Genomic DNA, 15,602 nt, shown 5'->3' with positions numbered 1-15,602 from the left:
TATACAAATCCCCAGTTTAGTTAAATGGGCAATGTGAAGTGGAAACTTAAGGGTTCTTTGGAGAGTCAGCTGTGTTGGGTGGTGTTTTGCTGGCTGGCGCAAACACGGGAAGGAGTGTTTTCCTTGAAGTGGGCACAGGTAAAAGACTAAGGCAGACTCGTAAAGGGATGTTTAGCTGACGCAGACACAGGAGAGGGGATGTTCTGCTAAAGCAAGCACGTGAAAAGACGCATGATGAAGGACTCTTAGCTAACAACACGCATGTATTGGTCTGCCTTACATTGCATAGTTGAGCTCCATTTGTCCAGACTCAGCAGACTCAGCAGGCTGATTGAAGACACGTGCTGAGACAAGAGCCATGCTGAAGCAAGACCTGTGCTAAGGCAAGGCAAGTGGAGAACATGTGATGTTTGGAGGGTATAAATAGGACTTCACAGAGCTTGGCTTGCTGGTACAGCTAGCTGTGCAACACTTATGGGTCTCAAGGCTTCACTGATCTTTGCTTCCCTGAGAGAGTCACAGCTGAGAACTCCTCCTGGTGTTCCTCTGGGTCCCTCCTGCTGACTTGAGCGAGGCTGAGGCCTGGCTGTCTCTGCTAGGTCACTGTTGCTAACCTGACTCTATGGAGCTGGACTGCTGGTGTATCTGTGGAGTGTTTGTGAGTAGATTGAGATGCTGCTGCCTGCTAGCCTGTGAACTGAACTGCCAATTTCCAGACAACACAGACAGGAATTTCTCCCCCCCCCCCAAAAAAATCTTTCTAAACAAGTCCATTTCCCCTGTAGCCTTCCTTTTCCATTTCTGGTGGGTAGTGGGCTACAAGAGAGGTTAAAGCATTTAAGAACCATCATTAAAAATAGATTTTAAAAAAACTAAAGTTACAGCAATGTGCTCCAGCAATCAATTACCAGGGATTAAATGCCCATTCCTGCAACACTGACATAGAAAAAAATCAAATGCACAGCCCTAGCCTGCAAGAATTTATGTGCCAGATGGGGGTGCGAACAAATTAGAGCCAATATGAAAGACTAAGTATAGTCAAAACTCCAACTGTAGCTGGGCGTGGAGACTCAGTCCTTTAGCCCCAGCTCTCTGGAAGCAGAGGCTGGTGGGTCCCTGTGAATTCCAGGACAGCCAGGGCTACACAGAGAGACCCTGTCTGGAAAAACCAAACTAAAATAAAAATTAAAATCGATCTGATTTATGTAGACAGATCAATATGAAAGTTTTAAAAATAGAGATTATTGATCCCGTGGATATCCAACTGGACTACCTGGAGTTCGGTACTTCTTTGGGCCCTACTCCACCAACTTGGGTGGGCAATATCCCTCGGCTCTCTCACCGTGAGATTCTAGCGTCTCTGTTTTACAGACAGGAAAACCGAGATTCACAGATGTGAAGATCCAATAACTTAACTCAGGATACTCTTGCCCTGAAACCCAGAGCTTTTCCTACGCCACACTGAAGGATAAGGGGGGCTTAGGGAGGAAGAGCGAGCAAGAGGAGCACTTCGAGTACGGGAAATAGGATTAATATTTTATTATTACATTGAGCTCCTTGGCTCCTGAGAGTCAGCCTATGTCCCCAGATGAGAAGCTGCTGCCAGTCTCTTAAAATACCTGCTCTTAGACTATCTGGGTCACTGAAGGGAGCATTGCAGACTCTCCTTGTGGCTATTTTTAACTTTTTAAAAAGAACCTTTAAAAGCGAAGATACAAATTAAGTCAGAAAGTTTGTCGTCTGAAACGGAAGCTGTGAGACAGGAAGTGACGGGTTATCCATCCTGACTTGGGAGCTGGGGGCAGGATCCTTGCAGGGTCACAGGGGAGGCAGAGACAAGTGAGGTGGGTCCACGGGCTCACTGGGCAGCCAGGCTAGTCTAATCAGGAAGGCCCCAACCCCAATGACTGATCAAGGCAGATAGCTCGCAAAGGACCCCCACAGTTGACCTCTGGTCTTCGCACGCATGTGCACATCTGTGCATGCACACCTACATGAAACTTAGAAATGTTAAATTAAGCAGTGAGTCCATCAGGTCAGGGAGGTCATATTTGCAAGTATGCGCTCTTAGACTTTCTCTGGGCCCTCTACTCTCAGCATGCCCACTTAGAATGCTTCTATGAAAGAATATCAGACAAAGACAGGAAGCCAAATGGCTTCTTCCTTCAAGACACGGGCAATTTTACCACATTATTTTAGGTTACTTTTACAATCCCCCATGAATCTGACCTGTAATATTGTAAATCTCTCTTTGATTTGATTTGGGTCCTGGCAAACTTTGAGAGTAATAAGATCTTTGTGCTCACCATTCCTGTATAAAAAGAAGTCCTATTTTTACTTTGCCCTAAAACTATTTCTTTAAAATGATAAAAAAAAAAATTCCTTCTTAGTTTTATCCACTGGGACTTAATAAGTTCATATTTTTATCCTATGATTTTCATTATTTCATAAATTTCAATCATGCTCTTTTCTTAGCCTGTGGCTTTCCAGAATGAAGAGCCCTAATTCTTTTTATCACCCCCTTACTTTTAAAAACATGCTCTCTGCACTCTTGATCGAGTGAGATGTCCTTCTCTAGACCTTGACTGGCTCTGGGTATCTTTGAAGTACATCAAATCACCAGCCCCCATCACTTTGTCTATTATTCTGTATGAAAGAGCACAATGACTTCAGCTAAAATGTAAAAACCTTTCAGAGACATTTAAAAAAAAAATCAAGCGGTCCCTTTGCTCCGTGTCAATCCGACATATGCTGAAAAGGCATACCTTTCCCTTTGATTCTGGAGTGAAGTTAAACACACAGGTACAAGACAGCCTTGTAATTCACGGTGAAAATGGCAGCCTGCAAAGCTCTTTCCCTACAGCATCTCATCTGACCCTCACCTGAACCACAAGATGCAGAAGAAAACATACCATTACCCTTACAGGCGAAAGGGAATAAGATGGGTCTAGCCCAAGATCAAAGAGCTGGACTTCGAGCTCCAGCCCCTGGCCCTCCCTGCAGGAGATGGTGCTTCAGTCACTGCATGGGACAGCCTTCCTTATTACTGCTTGTCACTTATTTTAAATCCCCACCTATTCCCTCTAAAGTTTCTGTCAGTGGTCTTCAAAAGATCTTCAGAGTCTACACACTCCTTTCTCACATGATAAGGTCACATCAGCCACACTGTGTGTATCAAAATCACATGCACACAAGAGGCTCCCAAATTTGTATATCTAGACCACACTCCTCTCTCCAGAGCACCAAGCAGATATTTACTCTTGAATATCTCAATACGTAAAGAACTCTTTAATTATGCCCCACTCTGTTGCCAAAACCCAAGTCTTTCATTGCTGCTTCTACATCCACAAAATGAGTGCCACCCTGACATGTTTTCCTCCTTTCTGTGCCTATATCCAATCCAACAGCAAGTCCCTTCACTTCCATCTCCTGCACAGCTCTACACTCTGAACGAATCTCTCCTTCCCCATCATAATAAACACACAACAAGCTATAGTGTTCCCTTATTTAGAATGGAGTCCTCCCTGCTCTGCTACCCCTCTTTAGATGGTGGAAATCTAAAAGGCTACTCTGATCACATCCAATCCCTGCTAAAATTCTTCATGGGCATCCCATTGCTCTTACAGTAAAGTCAAAATCTTCATCAATTGCCTTCAAACCCATATGAGCCCTGCTCTCTACCTTCTAGAACCATCTCTCACCATGCTCACCGACCCTGCCCCCATTATGCCTTGCCTGATTCAAGTCTAGCATTGTTGTGTTTTCCTTTGTTTGCCTTGAGTCAGAGTCTCATTCTGTAGACCACTTGGTTTCAACCTTGGGATCTTCATCCTGTTTCTGCCTCCCAAGAGTAGCGCATCTGGCTTGGGTTTTTTGTGCCTTATTTATCTACTCCTCTCCTCGATTTGTAGCTTTTTTCCACCACAGTTCTTCCTGTGTAGTGCTGAGTACATCGTACTTGATTCCCCAGCAATGAGAGATCCAGAAACCAGTATATGTCCCTCACAGGCCAGCATCGTAGCAATAAGCTCTGAGATGAAAAGAACTGAAAAAAAGCAGAATTCAGCACAAAGAGGGCTTTGAAAAATCACTTTTATTTGATTCCCTTATATAATCCTAGAAGGAAAACTTTAAGAAGGAGCAGCCTATTTTATTTAAACTGTTTTTTGTTATGAAATCCAGGTGAGTGGCTGAAGACACCTCTATTCCTTCACTTGTTTTTTGTTGTTGTTGTTGTTTTTGTTTTTTAAAGATTTATTTATTTATTTATTTATTATACATAAGTACACTGTAGCTGTCTTCAGACACACCAGAAGAGGGCGTCAGATCTCATTACGGGTAGCTGTGAGCCATCATGTTGTTACTGGGATTTGAACTCAGGACCTTTAGAAGAGCAGTCAGTGCTCTTACCCGCTGAGCCATCTCATCAGCCCTATTCCTTCACTTGTTAAGCAACACATTTGTTATCTTTACCATAGATCAAATAGAAAAGGTTGCTTTCTAGATTCACACAAGTGCATAGGAAGGAATATTACCAAGCACACTGACTGGGAGCAGATAGCATCGTTCCTTGGATCAGAGCAGAAACTCTCACTTTTGTTGTTGACCCTTTGTGGGGGGCCAGTGTTAGGGACTGAACCCAAGACCTGACAAGTGCTAAGCAATTGCTCTGCCACGTAGCTACAACCCCAGCCTTTTACACTCGCTTGGAGAAAAAGACATGTGCAAGTAGACCAGTCGGCCATCACTGAAAAGGCAGGGCCATGGGAGTGATTTCTGCAGCAGCCAGTCTCTGAGGAAGAATTGAGAAGTCTGTGAATACAGAATAAACATTGTCACTTGGAGACATATTGATTCTTTTTTCATTCTAATGGTTCAGATGGTAGAACCAGCAAGCAGTGACTAAAATATGAGTCAGAAGCTCTCAAATCAAATCATCTCCCAACAGCAGGAAGACAGGCAAGCAGCGAGCAGATCATTAGAGGGTCTAACCAATACCTTGCCAAATCTGAAATCCATTCTCCTTAATGACTGCCTCTTCCTATTCTACGTCGTTCTGAAGTTAGTAAGCTGGGGACATTCAATCTCCGCTGTCCATGGCACTCACAGGTCATCTATGCTCCGTGAAGAGGCAGCTCCTGGCTAGAATGTGCACACTCTTTCCCAATTCTGCTTCACCTTCCTTCTCTTCCAGGCGCCATCCAGCTTGCCTTCAGTGATGCCAAAAGGGTTCAGGAAATGCTGAAATTGCCCTCAAGGTTGAGTTTCATGAGAGCTGGGAAAACCATCTGTCATTTAAGAATAAATAATAGGAGCTAATAAAATAAAATTATCCCCTATGAATAGGGTAAGAAAGCTGTATCATAAGAGGAGCTCCACGGAAGTGGGAATTCGCCACACACAGTGACACATGGCAGGGCCTTGTGGAAGCACCTTGTAGACCCACAGCAGTCACATGACAAATTTTGACAGCACTCTTTCCACTTCACCTTCCTTCTGGATTTCTTTTTTTTTTAATTAATTAATTTATTTATTAATTTATTTATTTATTTTATGTATGTGAGTACACTGTTGCTGTCTTCAGGCACACCAGAAGAGGGCATCGAATCCCATTACAGATGGTTGTGAGCCACCATGTGGTTGTTGGGAACTGAACTCAGGACCTCTGGATGAGCAGTCAGTATTCTTAACCTCTGAGCCATCTCTCCAGCACCCTTTTCTGGGTTTCAAATTGTTCCTTACATTTTTTTTCAAAACTTGTGTGTAAAGAAAATTTTTGCATATGCATGTGTATGTGGTGTGTGTGTGTGCATGTCTATGTGGTATATGTGTGTGATGCTTGTATTCACATGTAGGGGATACACACGTAGTGTATGTCATTAATGTGGAAGCCCAAGGTCAATGTCAGATGGCTTCCTCAATAACTCTCTACTTTATATATTGAGGCAGTGTCTGTCACTGAACCTGGAGCTTTAGCAATCACTGATCTCTGCCTCCTTGGCACTAGGATCACAGGTGGACCATCACAAATGCCTGGATTCTATATGAGGATCTGAACTACAACCCCAAAAGGATTTGCCCACTGAGCCATCCTCCTTGCCCCAAAGATGGAGTTTTTAAGTGGTCTAAAGTACCAGACAACAAAACCTCTTGCCATATTCTTGGCAAAGGACCCAATCAATATACAAAAGGACCCACATGCATCCCTGTTGTGTCTAGTACCAGTTTATCCTCCATGCTACCCCCTCTTTTTGGATAATTATCATTCAAGTGCTAGGAAAAACAGTGTAGCTGCTTCTCCTTCTACAATGAAGTCATCTCTTGATAAACCCACTATAAGTTGAAAGTCACACAACTTAGAGGGGCATTTATTACTTCTGACTTACAGATCATCATAGCTCAGCAATAGGACACAAGGGACTGCCAGGAAGCTGCAGGAGCTACTGCCCACCATGAGGCAAGAGGATTGTAACACACTGTATTGCTAGCATGAGAGAAGACCAAAAGTCAAAGTAAGGAGTCTACTCAGCACCTATTGCCTCGACAGCTGACATTCCAGGTTCAGTAAGAGACCCTGTTCTCCACATGAAGTAGATAGTGATCAAGGGAGACACCTGACATTGATCTTGGCCTTCCATACCCAGGACATAGACTACATATGCATGCCCCACACCCCATATTTGTGCCCACACACATAATATACACATTTACCACACACATACATATGCAAAAATTTATCTTCACACACATTTTGAAAAAGAATATAAGTATATATTGGGAAGTCACAGTTAAACTATCATAAATCAAGGAGTGTCTGCAGAATGTTCAGCACCTAATGGTAGGTCTCTCCCGAAGACCAGAACGTACACAGCACAGCGGCTCCCACCCACTGAGCCCAGCACTCTACACACGCTCTGCTCTCTCCCCTGAATCTATCCATTTAGTTAGAAGTAACAGTAACACATCTTTTTATAAGAACTGTTTTATCATGGCAAAACATGCATAACATTTACCGTTTCAACAGTTTTTTAAAAATAATTCCAAGTATATACCTCAGCAGTTCATTATGGTGATCATTACTGCCCCCCATTTCTACTGATTTTCCATCTTTCTGACCTGAAATGCCACATGCCTTAAGTAAATCCCTATTTCCCCATGAAAGCACTGTCAAGTTTACCAGGATATACTCCAAGGGGGTCCCTGATGACCACCATTCCACTTTATCTTTGTCGAACTTGATGGAATCTAATATAAGTGGACTCACAGAATGCATGTCTTTTCTTTAAATATGTTCAATCTTATGGAGAATGGCCTCAAAGTTGACACATATTGTAGCATGTCTGTGAATGGTGATGTTCCTCTTTAAAGCTAAAAATATTCCAATGTATGCATATTATACAATGCATATGCAATATAACATATATTGCACATATGCTATATGTATATATAAATACACTAGTACGCATAGTTATACATTCACCTGTCAAAGGGCATTTGGGTTGAACAACATATTGTTAATCTAATCCCACAATTTAAGATTCCAGACAAGTTAAATTGAATAGTAGAAGGTATAGGAAGTCAGCAGGTGATTCAGACATAGTACCTGTTTTAGTCAGGGTTTCTATTCCTGGACAAAACATCATGACCAAGAAGCAAGTTGGGGAGGAAAGGGTTTATTCAGCTTACACTTCCACATTGCTGTTCATCACTAAAGGAAGTCGAGAATGGAACTCAAGCAGGTCAGGAAGCAGGAGCTGGTGCAGAGGCTATGGAGGGATGTTCTTTACTGGCTTGCTTCCCCTGGCTTACTCAGCTTGCTCTCTTATAGAACCAAGACTACCAGCCCAGAGATGGTCCCACCCACAAGGGACCTTTCCCCCTTGATCACTAATTAAGAAAATGCCTTACAGCTGGATCTCATGGAGGCATTTCCTCAACTGAAGCTCCTTTCTCTGTGGTAACTCCAGCTGTGTCAAGTTGACACAAAACTAGCCAGTACAGTACCTATTTCTCAAGGAACTCACAGTACCTTTTGCTCACAGAAGGGGTTAAGTTTAGGCAGGAATGTCTGTGGCCACAATGATTACAGGCAGCAAGAAAGCAGAAGCAAGGAGAACTGACACCAAGACACGGCACCTGGGTCACTAAGGATGAGCCCTTTAAAATGCAGGAGGGACAGCAGACTTGGGAGTCTGCCCAGGGTAGGGTTTACTTGAGGGACAAGAGCACCTTGCCCGTGGATTTGCGCTGCATCACATGAAGGAAGGCATCGTTGATCTAAAAGAAATCCAAAATGGAATGTGGTCAGACTGATGCATGTTTCAGCAAATATCTGACAGATGAACAATTTTTAAAACATTGCTATTGAAGTAATATGGAAGTAGTAAGCTGCACCTCTATGAACTATATATAGCCACGCAACACTAATAAGGTCACCATAAATACAAAGGAATACAATGTTTAGGAATAACTGATCTACAGAATGTCTCCACATCCAAGCTTATGATTTTCAATGTTGTCAGATAACTAAGTGCCAAGCAGGCAGAAGGTCCATGAGCCAGTCCTTATTCTCCTGGAAGAATTTTGTACCAGCATGAATGGATACAGCGGAAAAAAAGAATCAATTATTTTCAAATTTTTTATCATTATATTATACCAGTCCTCTGCACCTAAAATTACAGCATCTTAAAATCTTTCTTCAGAAGTTTAAGATTGTATACTGTTTTAGTATGTTATTGAGTTCTTCTACCTCTGCCTCCCTCCCAACCCTTACTCTACCCAATACTAGGGAGGAGAGGAAGAAAGTTAGAGGGAAAGGGAACATAGACCTTTATAGGCTACTTCCTGCTGACTAGGGGCATTGGGTTCCTTGGCGCAAGTCCCATCTTCGTCCTCAGAATATCCAGCAGTCCAGCAAACCAGCAAACCAGCAATAGCAAATGCAGCGGCAGGAACCAACATACGGTGGTAAGGCCAATCATAAAGCAGCCACGGTAGTGAAAGCGGTGTGATAGTGGTAGAAAAACAGAAAAGTAGCTCCATGGAATGAGCTGGAGGACCCCAGAGCAGAACCAGAACAGCCAACCAGTCTCTAATGGGAGTGAGGGCAGCTCCGTGGAGAAGGGAGGGAGGGTGATTTCAGCAAACAGCACTGGGAACACCAGAGACCCGCACTTAGAGTCAAAGTGTGTTTCATTCACAGAATTCACAGGAAGTACTTAAATTCACAAAAATTACCTTAAACTGTTTATAAGTCTTAAAATAAAATACAAAACTATACAACTTCCCAAAGACAACACTGAAAAAGTCTAGTGCACTTTGGGTTTCACAGTGAGATTCTGGAGACAGCACTGAAAGAACAACCGTGGGGGACGATGAGTAAATTAACATCATTAAGGTTGAGAGCCTTGAGGCTGCTGAACGACTCAACAGGTAAAGGGCTCACTGTGCAGGCTTGCTGAACTGAGATGGATCCGCAGAACCCACATACAAGTAGGAGGTACCTGACCCCACAAAGCTGTCCTCTGATCTCTCCGTGTGCACTGTGGCACATGCAGCCATGCGCACAATACTTTTTTCAGTTAAAATATTTGGGACTACAGAAATGCTTGAGTGAATAAAGTACTTGCCACAGAAGCATGTGGCCCTGCATTAGACCCCCCCCACCCCCACCCCCACCCCCACCCCCGGACCCACATAAAGAATCTGGCATGGCCAGGTGGTGGTGGCCCACGCCTTTAATCCCAGCACTCGGGAAGCAGAGGCAGGCGGATTTCTGAGTTGAAGGCCAGCCTGGACTACAGAGTGAGTTCCAGGACAGCCAGGGCTACACAGAGAAACCCTGTCTCAAAAAACCATTAAAAAAAAAAAAAACTAGCATGTACTTGTGATACCAGACCATATACTTGTGGCCAGAGTCATTCTAGCCATGATGAGCTCCAGGTTCAGTGAGAGACTCTGTCTCAAAAGCCAAGGTGGAAAGTGATACAGGAAGTCATCAGGCATCCACCTCTTCATGTGTATATGCACCTACACACAAGAAGAAAACTAAAAATGTCTACACTAAAGAAGACATTGTTAAACACACAAAAAGACAAGGCATATGTGGCCATAGAGAAAATCATTGCAAAACATACACCTAACAAAGGAGATAGATAGATAGATAGATAGATAGATAGATTGATGATAGACAGAAAGACAGACATAGAGATGGATATTAGATAGAAAGAGATGCTTAAAGCTCAAAAAGCATTCTGTTCAGAGCAAAAGATCTGAACAGACATCTTACGAAAGAAGCACACAGATATCAAATAAACTCACACTAAGACACTCAGTTGGCAGAGATTAAAAACAATGATGAGACCTGCAATGCCATTAGGATGGCTAAGGACCAAGACGCTACACCAACAGTGTTGAGAAAGCAGAACAGCAGGATCTCTCCCTTGCTCTTGGTGGGCATGCAAGGTGGTGCGGACACTGTGGTAGGCAGTGTGGCAGTTTCCCACCAACCACATTCCTGGGTCTTCACTCACATCAACTGAAAACTATGTAAGAGGAACACACACATGAATGTTGATAACAATCTCATTCACAACTGGGAAAACCTGGGAGCAACAGTGCCTTCAATAGACAGCTAGATAAGCAGCTTGGGAGACTGGGGTAGGGGAATCTCTGAATTTGAGGCCAGCCTGATCTGTGAAGTGAGTTCCAAGATAGCAAGGGCTACATAGAGAAATACCCTGTCAAAAAAAGGGGACAGAGGGCTGGAGAGACGGCTCAGCGGGTAAGAGTACTGATTGCTCTTCCAGAGGACCAGAGTTCAATTCCCAGCAACTCACAACCATCTGTAATGGGATCCAATGCCCTCTTCTGGGGTGTGTCTGAAGACAGCTACAGTGTACTCATATAAATAAAAATAAAATAAATCTTTAAAAAAAAAAGACACAGGAAGCCGTTGAAGAACCTTAAATAAATATTGCTAATAAAAGAAGAATAGCCTGAAGATGACTCCAATCACACAACACTCTGAAAAGGACCACAACTATAGAGACACCTGGAAGATCAGTGACTGCTAAAGATACGGGATAAGGGGATGAATATGAAGATGTGGAGCCCAGAGAATTGTTTAAGGAAGCTATTCTGCAGGCTATGTAATCGTGGTTACATAACATTAAACATTTAGCAAAACCCACAGAGCTGTACCACACAGAGAACGCAACTCAATGTGCATGCCTCACTGTGATTAAGACAGTCCATATGCAGCCATTGGCTCATTGGTTGTGATAAACACACGAAACCAGTGCAAGGTGCTGACTGAGAGTGGGAACTTCTGACTGTGGAACACGGGTTATGAGCACTCTATTATTAATTATTTTAAGATGTCTTATTCACTCTATGTATATGAGTACACTGTAGCTGTACAGATGGTTGCTGGGAATTGAACTCAGGACCTCTGCTCGCTCAGCCTCTCGCTCCAGCCCCGCCCACCCTGGCCCTACTCACTCCAGACCAAAGATTTATCCATTGCTATACGCAAGTACACCGCAGCTGTCCCCAGACACACCAGAAGAGGGTGTCAGACCTCATCACGGATGGCCATGAGCCACCATGTGGCCACCCAGACCTGAACCCAGGACCCTTGGAAAAGCAGTCAGTGCTCCCAACCGCTGAGTCATCCCACCAGCACAAGCACTCTTGTCTTCCTCTTGAATTTTTCTGTACAACCAAACCCACTTTTAAAATGGTCTATAGATAATGATAAATGCAAGGAATAAAATTAAAAAGCAAAGAGTGGAATGAACAACACCATCACTTCTGCAGACAGTATAATAATCTACATAGGAAAATGAATCAAAGCAACAAAAATAAGAAAGACCATCAAACCAATGAAACGAGAAATGAGCTTATAAAAGCTACTGACTGTCTCTACAGCAGAAATATCAACAAGCAAATGTAGCAGAAGCAAACTACTGTTATCAAAAATCAAAAACAGTGATATTTGTGGGGAAAATGGAAAGAATATCCCATAAGATGTTATGGCAAATACTTTACGCTCTCCTAAAAGACACAAAAGATCTGACTATATAGCTCTATTTACAGATAAGACAACTTAAATATGAAAAGCAAGAACAAAGGTACAAGATATATTTTTATACATTAAAACATACCTTACTGCTACACACATAAAGGCTATAGGATGCTAATTTATGAATATTATCTTTGAAGCAAGAGAAGAGAAAACAGAAAGCGGATCTGTGTGTCCTGAAACTTGATGAAAATAGCATCGTGAATCATGGAAAAAGACTGAAGGCTGAGAAAGCTTGCTTGCTACAAATAGGAAGGTAAAAATGAGTTACTGAATACTCAGATCGGTGCCTAGCCCAGCCGTCATCTGAGGCTGCCTCTGGCAGCTGATGGGAACAGATGCAGAGACACACAGGCAAATAGTAGACAGAGAGAGAGAGTCTAATTTGGAGGTCTCCATTGGGTACCTTCTCTTGGAACTTGGGAAACCCTATGGAAGGAGGACTGTAGAAGCCAGGAGGAGTGGAGGACATTGGGAGAATGCGGCCAATAGAATCAACTAACCAGGGTTCTTAGGGGCTCACAAAGACTGTGCAGCAATCACAGAACCCGCTTGGGTCTATGCTGGGTCCTCTGTGTACACTCTATGGTTGTTTAGATTGGGGACTTTGTGGGACCCCAATCAGTGAGAGTAGGGTTATCTCTGACCCTTTTGCCTACAGTGGAGACCCTTTCCTCCTACTGGGTTGCTTCATCCAGCCTTGATAAGGGTTTGTGGCTAGTCTTATGGTGAGACTTACTATGCCATGTTCGGTTGATATCCCTGGGAGGCCTGAAGGGAAACAGAGGAGGAGTGGATCTGGGAGAGAGGAGAGGTGAAGAGTGGGGGCGAGGACTGGGAGGAGTCAAGGGAGGGAAACCTGAGGTATTGTATGAGAGCAGAATAAATAAATAAGAAAAAAGCAAACATTTCGTTAGCTGAGATACACACAATGCACAAGTATCTTCAGATACAGTCAGTCCATAAGTGTGGCAGAACACTCTAACTGTGCTGGACAGTGTAGGCTATGCCTACAGTCCCAGTTATCCTGGAGGCTGAGGCAGGAAGCTAGCTTACACACAGTTGTTCAAGGCCAGTCTGGGTAATACAGCATGCCCTATCTCCGTGGTTCCCAACCTTCTTTTGGTTTTCCAAGACAGGGTTTCTCTGTGTAGCCCTGGCTGTCCTGGAACTCACTTTGTAGACCAGGCTGGCCTCAAACTCAGACATCCACCTGCCTCTGCCTCCCAAATGCTGGGATCAAAGGCATGCTCCACCACTGCCCAGCCCTAAAATTATTTTTATTGCTACTTCATAACTGTTATTTGTGACTGTTATAAATTATAATGTAAATATCTCATATGTTGGATATATTATATATACGATTCCCATGAAAGGAGACTCGTTCGCAACCCATAGGTTCGCAACCACTGCCCTATCTCAACAACTCAAATCCATAAAATTAATAAGCAAGAAAATCATTTTGGCCTTGGGATAATGAAGAACTTCTGAAACAAGTCCTTCAATCACAACCATAAAACAAAATATTGGCATGTTAGAGTGGATTAAATGTAGACAAAGGTAGCAAAGTATGACAGATCAGGAGGCTTGTTTTTTTTTTTTCTTTGTTTTGGGGGGTTTGTTTGTTGTTGTTGTTGTTTTTGCAGCCTATCTACTCAAAGACTAGGTCAAGGGTCAAACCCTCTGCTATCTTGAGACCTGCTTCTTTGTTTATAGGAACCTAACAAGTCTGCCAGGTATGGCGGTCTGCATGAGAAATGCTGACAAGTATTGGGACACTTGGTCCCCAACTGGTAGTGATGCTTGGGGAAATTATTGAATCTTTTGAGATGGTACCTTGCCGGGGCAAGTGTGTCACTAGGAGAGAGTTCCGAGGGTTTATAACCTCGCCCTGCTTCTGGGTCCCTCTCTGTTTTGTGTTGGCTGCTGAAGATGCAACCTCTTTTTTTTTTTAATCTAATATTTTTTAAAGATTTATTTATTTATTACATGTAAGTACACTGTAGCTGTCTTCAGACCCTCCAGAAGAGGGAGTCAGATCTCATTACGGATGGTTGTGAGCCACCATGTGGTTGCTGGGATTTGAACTTCGGACCTTCGGAAGAGCAGTCGGGTGCTCTTACCCACTGAGCCATCTCACCAGCCCGAAGATGCAACCTCTTAGCTTCCTGTTCCGGTCATGTGCTACTATGCCTCCCTTCCATCATGGACTCTCCCTCTGGAGCCAGAAGCTAAAATAAGTTCATCCTCCCATCAATCACTTTTGGCTGTGGTCTGTAGCACAGCAACATAGAGGTAACTGACACACTGGATGACTTACAACACATCAGAGTCCAGATGCTCAGATCACACAAAGAATTGCACACATTGGAAAGGAGACAGGGGCCCTAACAGAAAGAACCAGAAACCTGAATACTTCCTACATATAGAATGTGTGGGTTTGTGTGTTTGTGAGGTGTTTCTCCTGGGTGAGGGGACAGAGAGTTGAGGACTGAGTAGGGCCACTGTGCTACACCCCTATCCCAGCCAGCCAGCCAGCAAACATACAGAAAGATGCTTAAATGCATTGCAGCCAAGAAACGCACATTAAAATCGTAAGATACTCTCTATGCCTTATTATTTGGGTGAATATCAGAAATATAGACACTGCTGCATAGCAACAAAATGACAAGTAGACAAGAACTGTCACATATTTCTGGGACGAACAAAAAACTCGCAGAGTCATTCTACAGAGTGTCCAGCCATCAGGATGAGTAAGCATACATATCATAAGCCAGCAGTCCTGCTCCTAGAACAGTCCCCACAAGACAGCTACACAAGTCCCTAAGTTTAGACCCACAAGGCTGCCTATTATCACACCGAGTATGGTGTCATGAACTCAACCTGGAGGTCTATCGTGAGTGTGTCTGCAAACCATGGTGGGTGTACACTATGTGAGTACCACTGCACAATTCTGGGAGACAATGCAGGACGCACAGAAGTGCTGGTGGCAAAATGGAAGTCTTACAACAGCATGGCATCTGAAGGTAAGAAGCAGACTCAGATCAAGAGCACACCACCAGCTGCAGATGTTAAAGATAACACACAAATACGGCTGTGTGTTTCACAAGGAAACACAAACCCACAGGAATACATCAGACATGCTGCAGAGAGGTGCTTGGAAGGAGGAAAGAGTGGAGGTAAAAGTACATGGGACAAGAAAAGGTAAACATGTATAAGTATATGGATATAACAGCAGAAGATTAGCCTTGCATAGTCCAACAAGGAATATATGCTTTGAGAAGAGTTTGCTGGTTAAACAACACTTCCCATTTGAGATTCCCCCTGCCCCCAAAAAAAGCACACACAAAATAAGTAACTAAAAATAAGTAGAGAAATCAATCAATCATGTCGCTCTCTGAGTAGCATAAAAATCTCTGTTTTCAAAAACATCTGCACTGTGGGGCTTTGTGCCTTAGGAGACCTTTCCACAGTACAGACAGGCTCACTGGGAGGAGGCGTAGGAAGTCTAAGACAG

General features: G+C 43.4%; 1 protein-coding gene across 5 annotated transcripts in view; it reads right to left on the bottom strand.

The window, feature by feature from the left end:
- Nucleotides 1-6,719: 6,719 nt before the first annotated feature.
- Nucleotides 6,720-15,602, bottom strand: part of Cryzl2 (crystallin zeta like 2) — a 34,283-nt gene continuing 25,400 nt past the window's right edge. For 3 of the 5 annotated variants that reach the window (NM_001033284.2, NM_001356418.1, NM_001356419.1), the window contains one exon: nucleotides 7,658-8,277. In NM_001033284.2, coding sequence (NP_001028456.1) covers nucleotides 8,209-8,277 — 69 coding nt within the window. In that variant the 3' untranslated portion in view covers nucleotides 7,658-8,208. Of the gene's footprint in view, nucleotides 8,278-15,602 lie in introns of all 5 variants that reach the window. The other 2 variants (XM_017319995.1, XM_030253320.1) reach the window with 1 other exon arrangement.

This window comes from Mus musculus, chromosome 1 (assembly GCF_000001635.26).
Source record: "Mus musculus strain C57BL/6J chromosome 1, GRCm38.p6 C57BL/6J".
Lineage (NCBI taxonomy): Eukaryota > Metazoa > Chordata > Mammalia > Rodentia > Muridae > Mus > Mus musculus.
The sequence above is the reverse complement of the archived record's forward strand: the minus strand, read 5'-3'. Positions and strand labels throughout refer to the sequence as shown.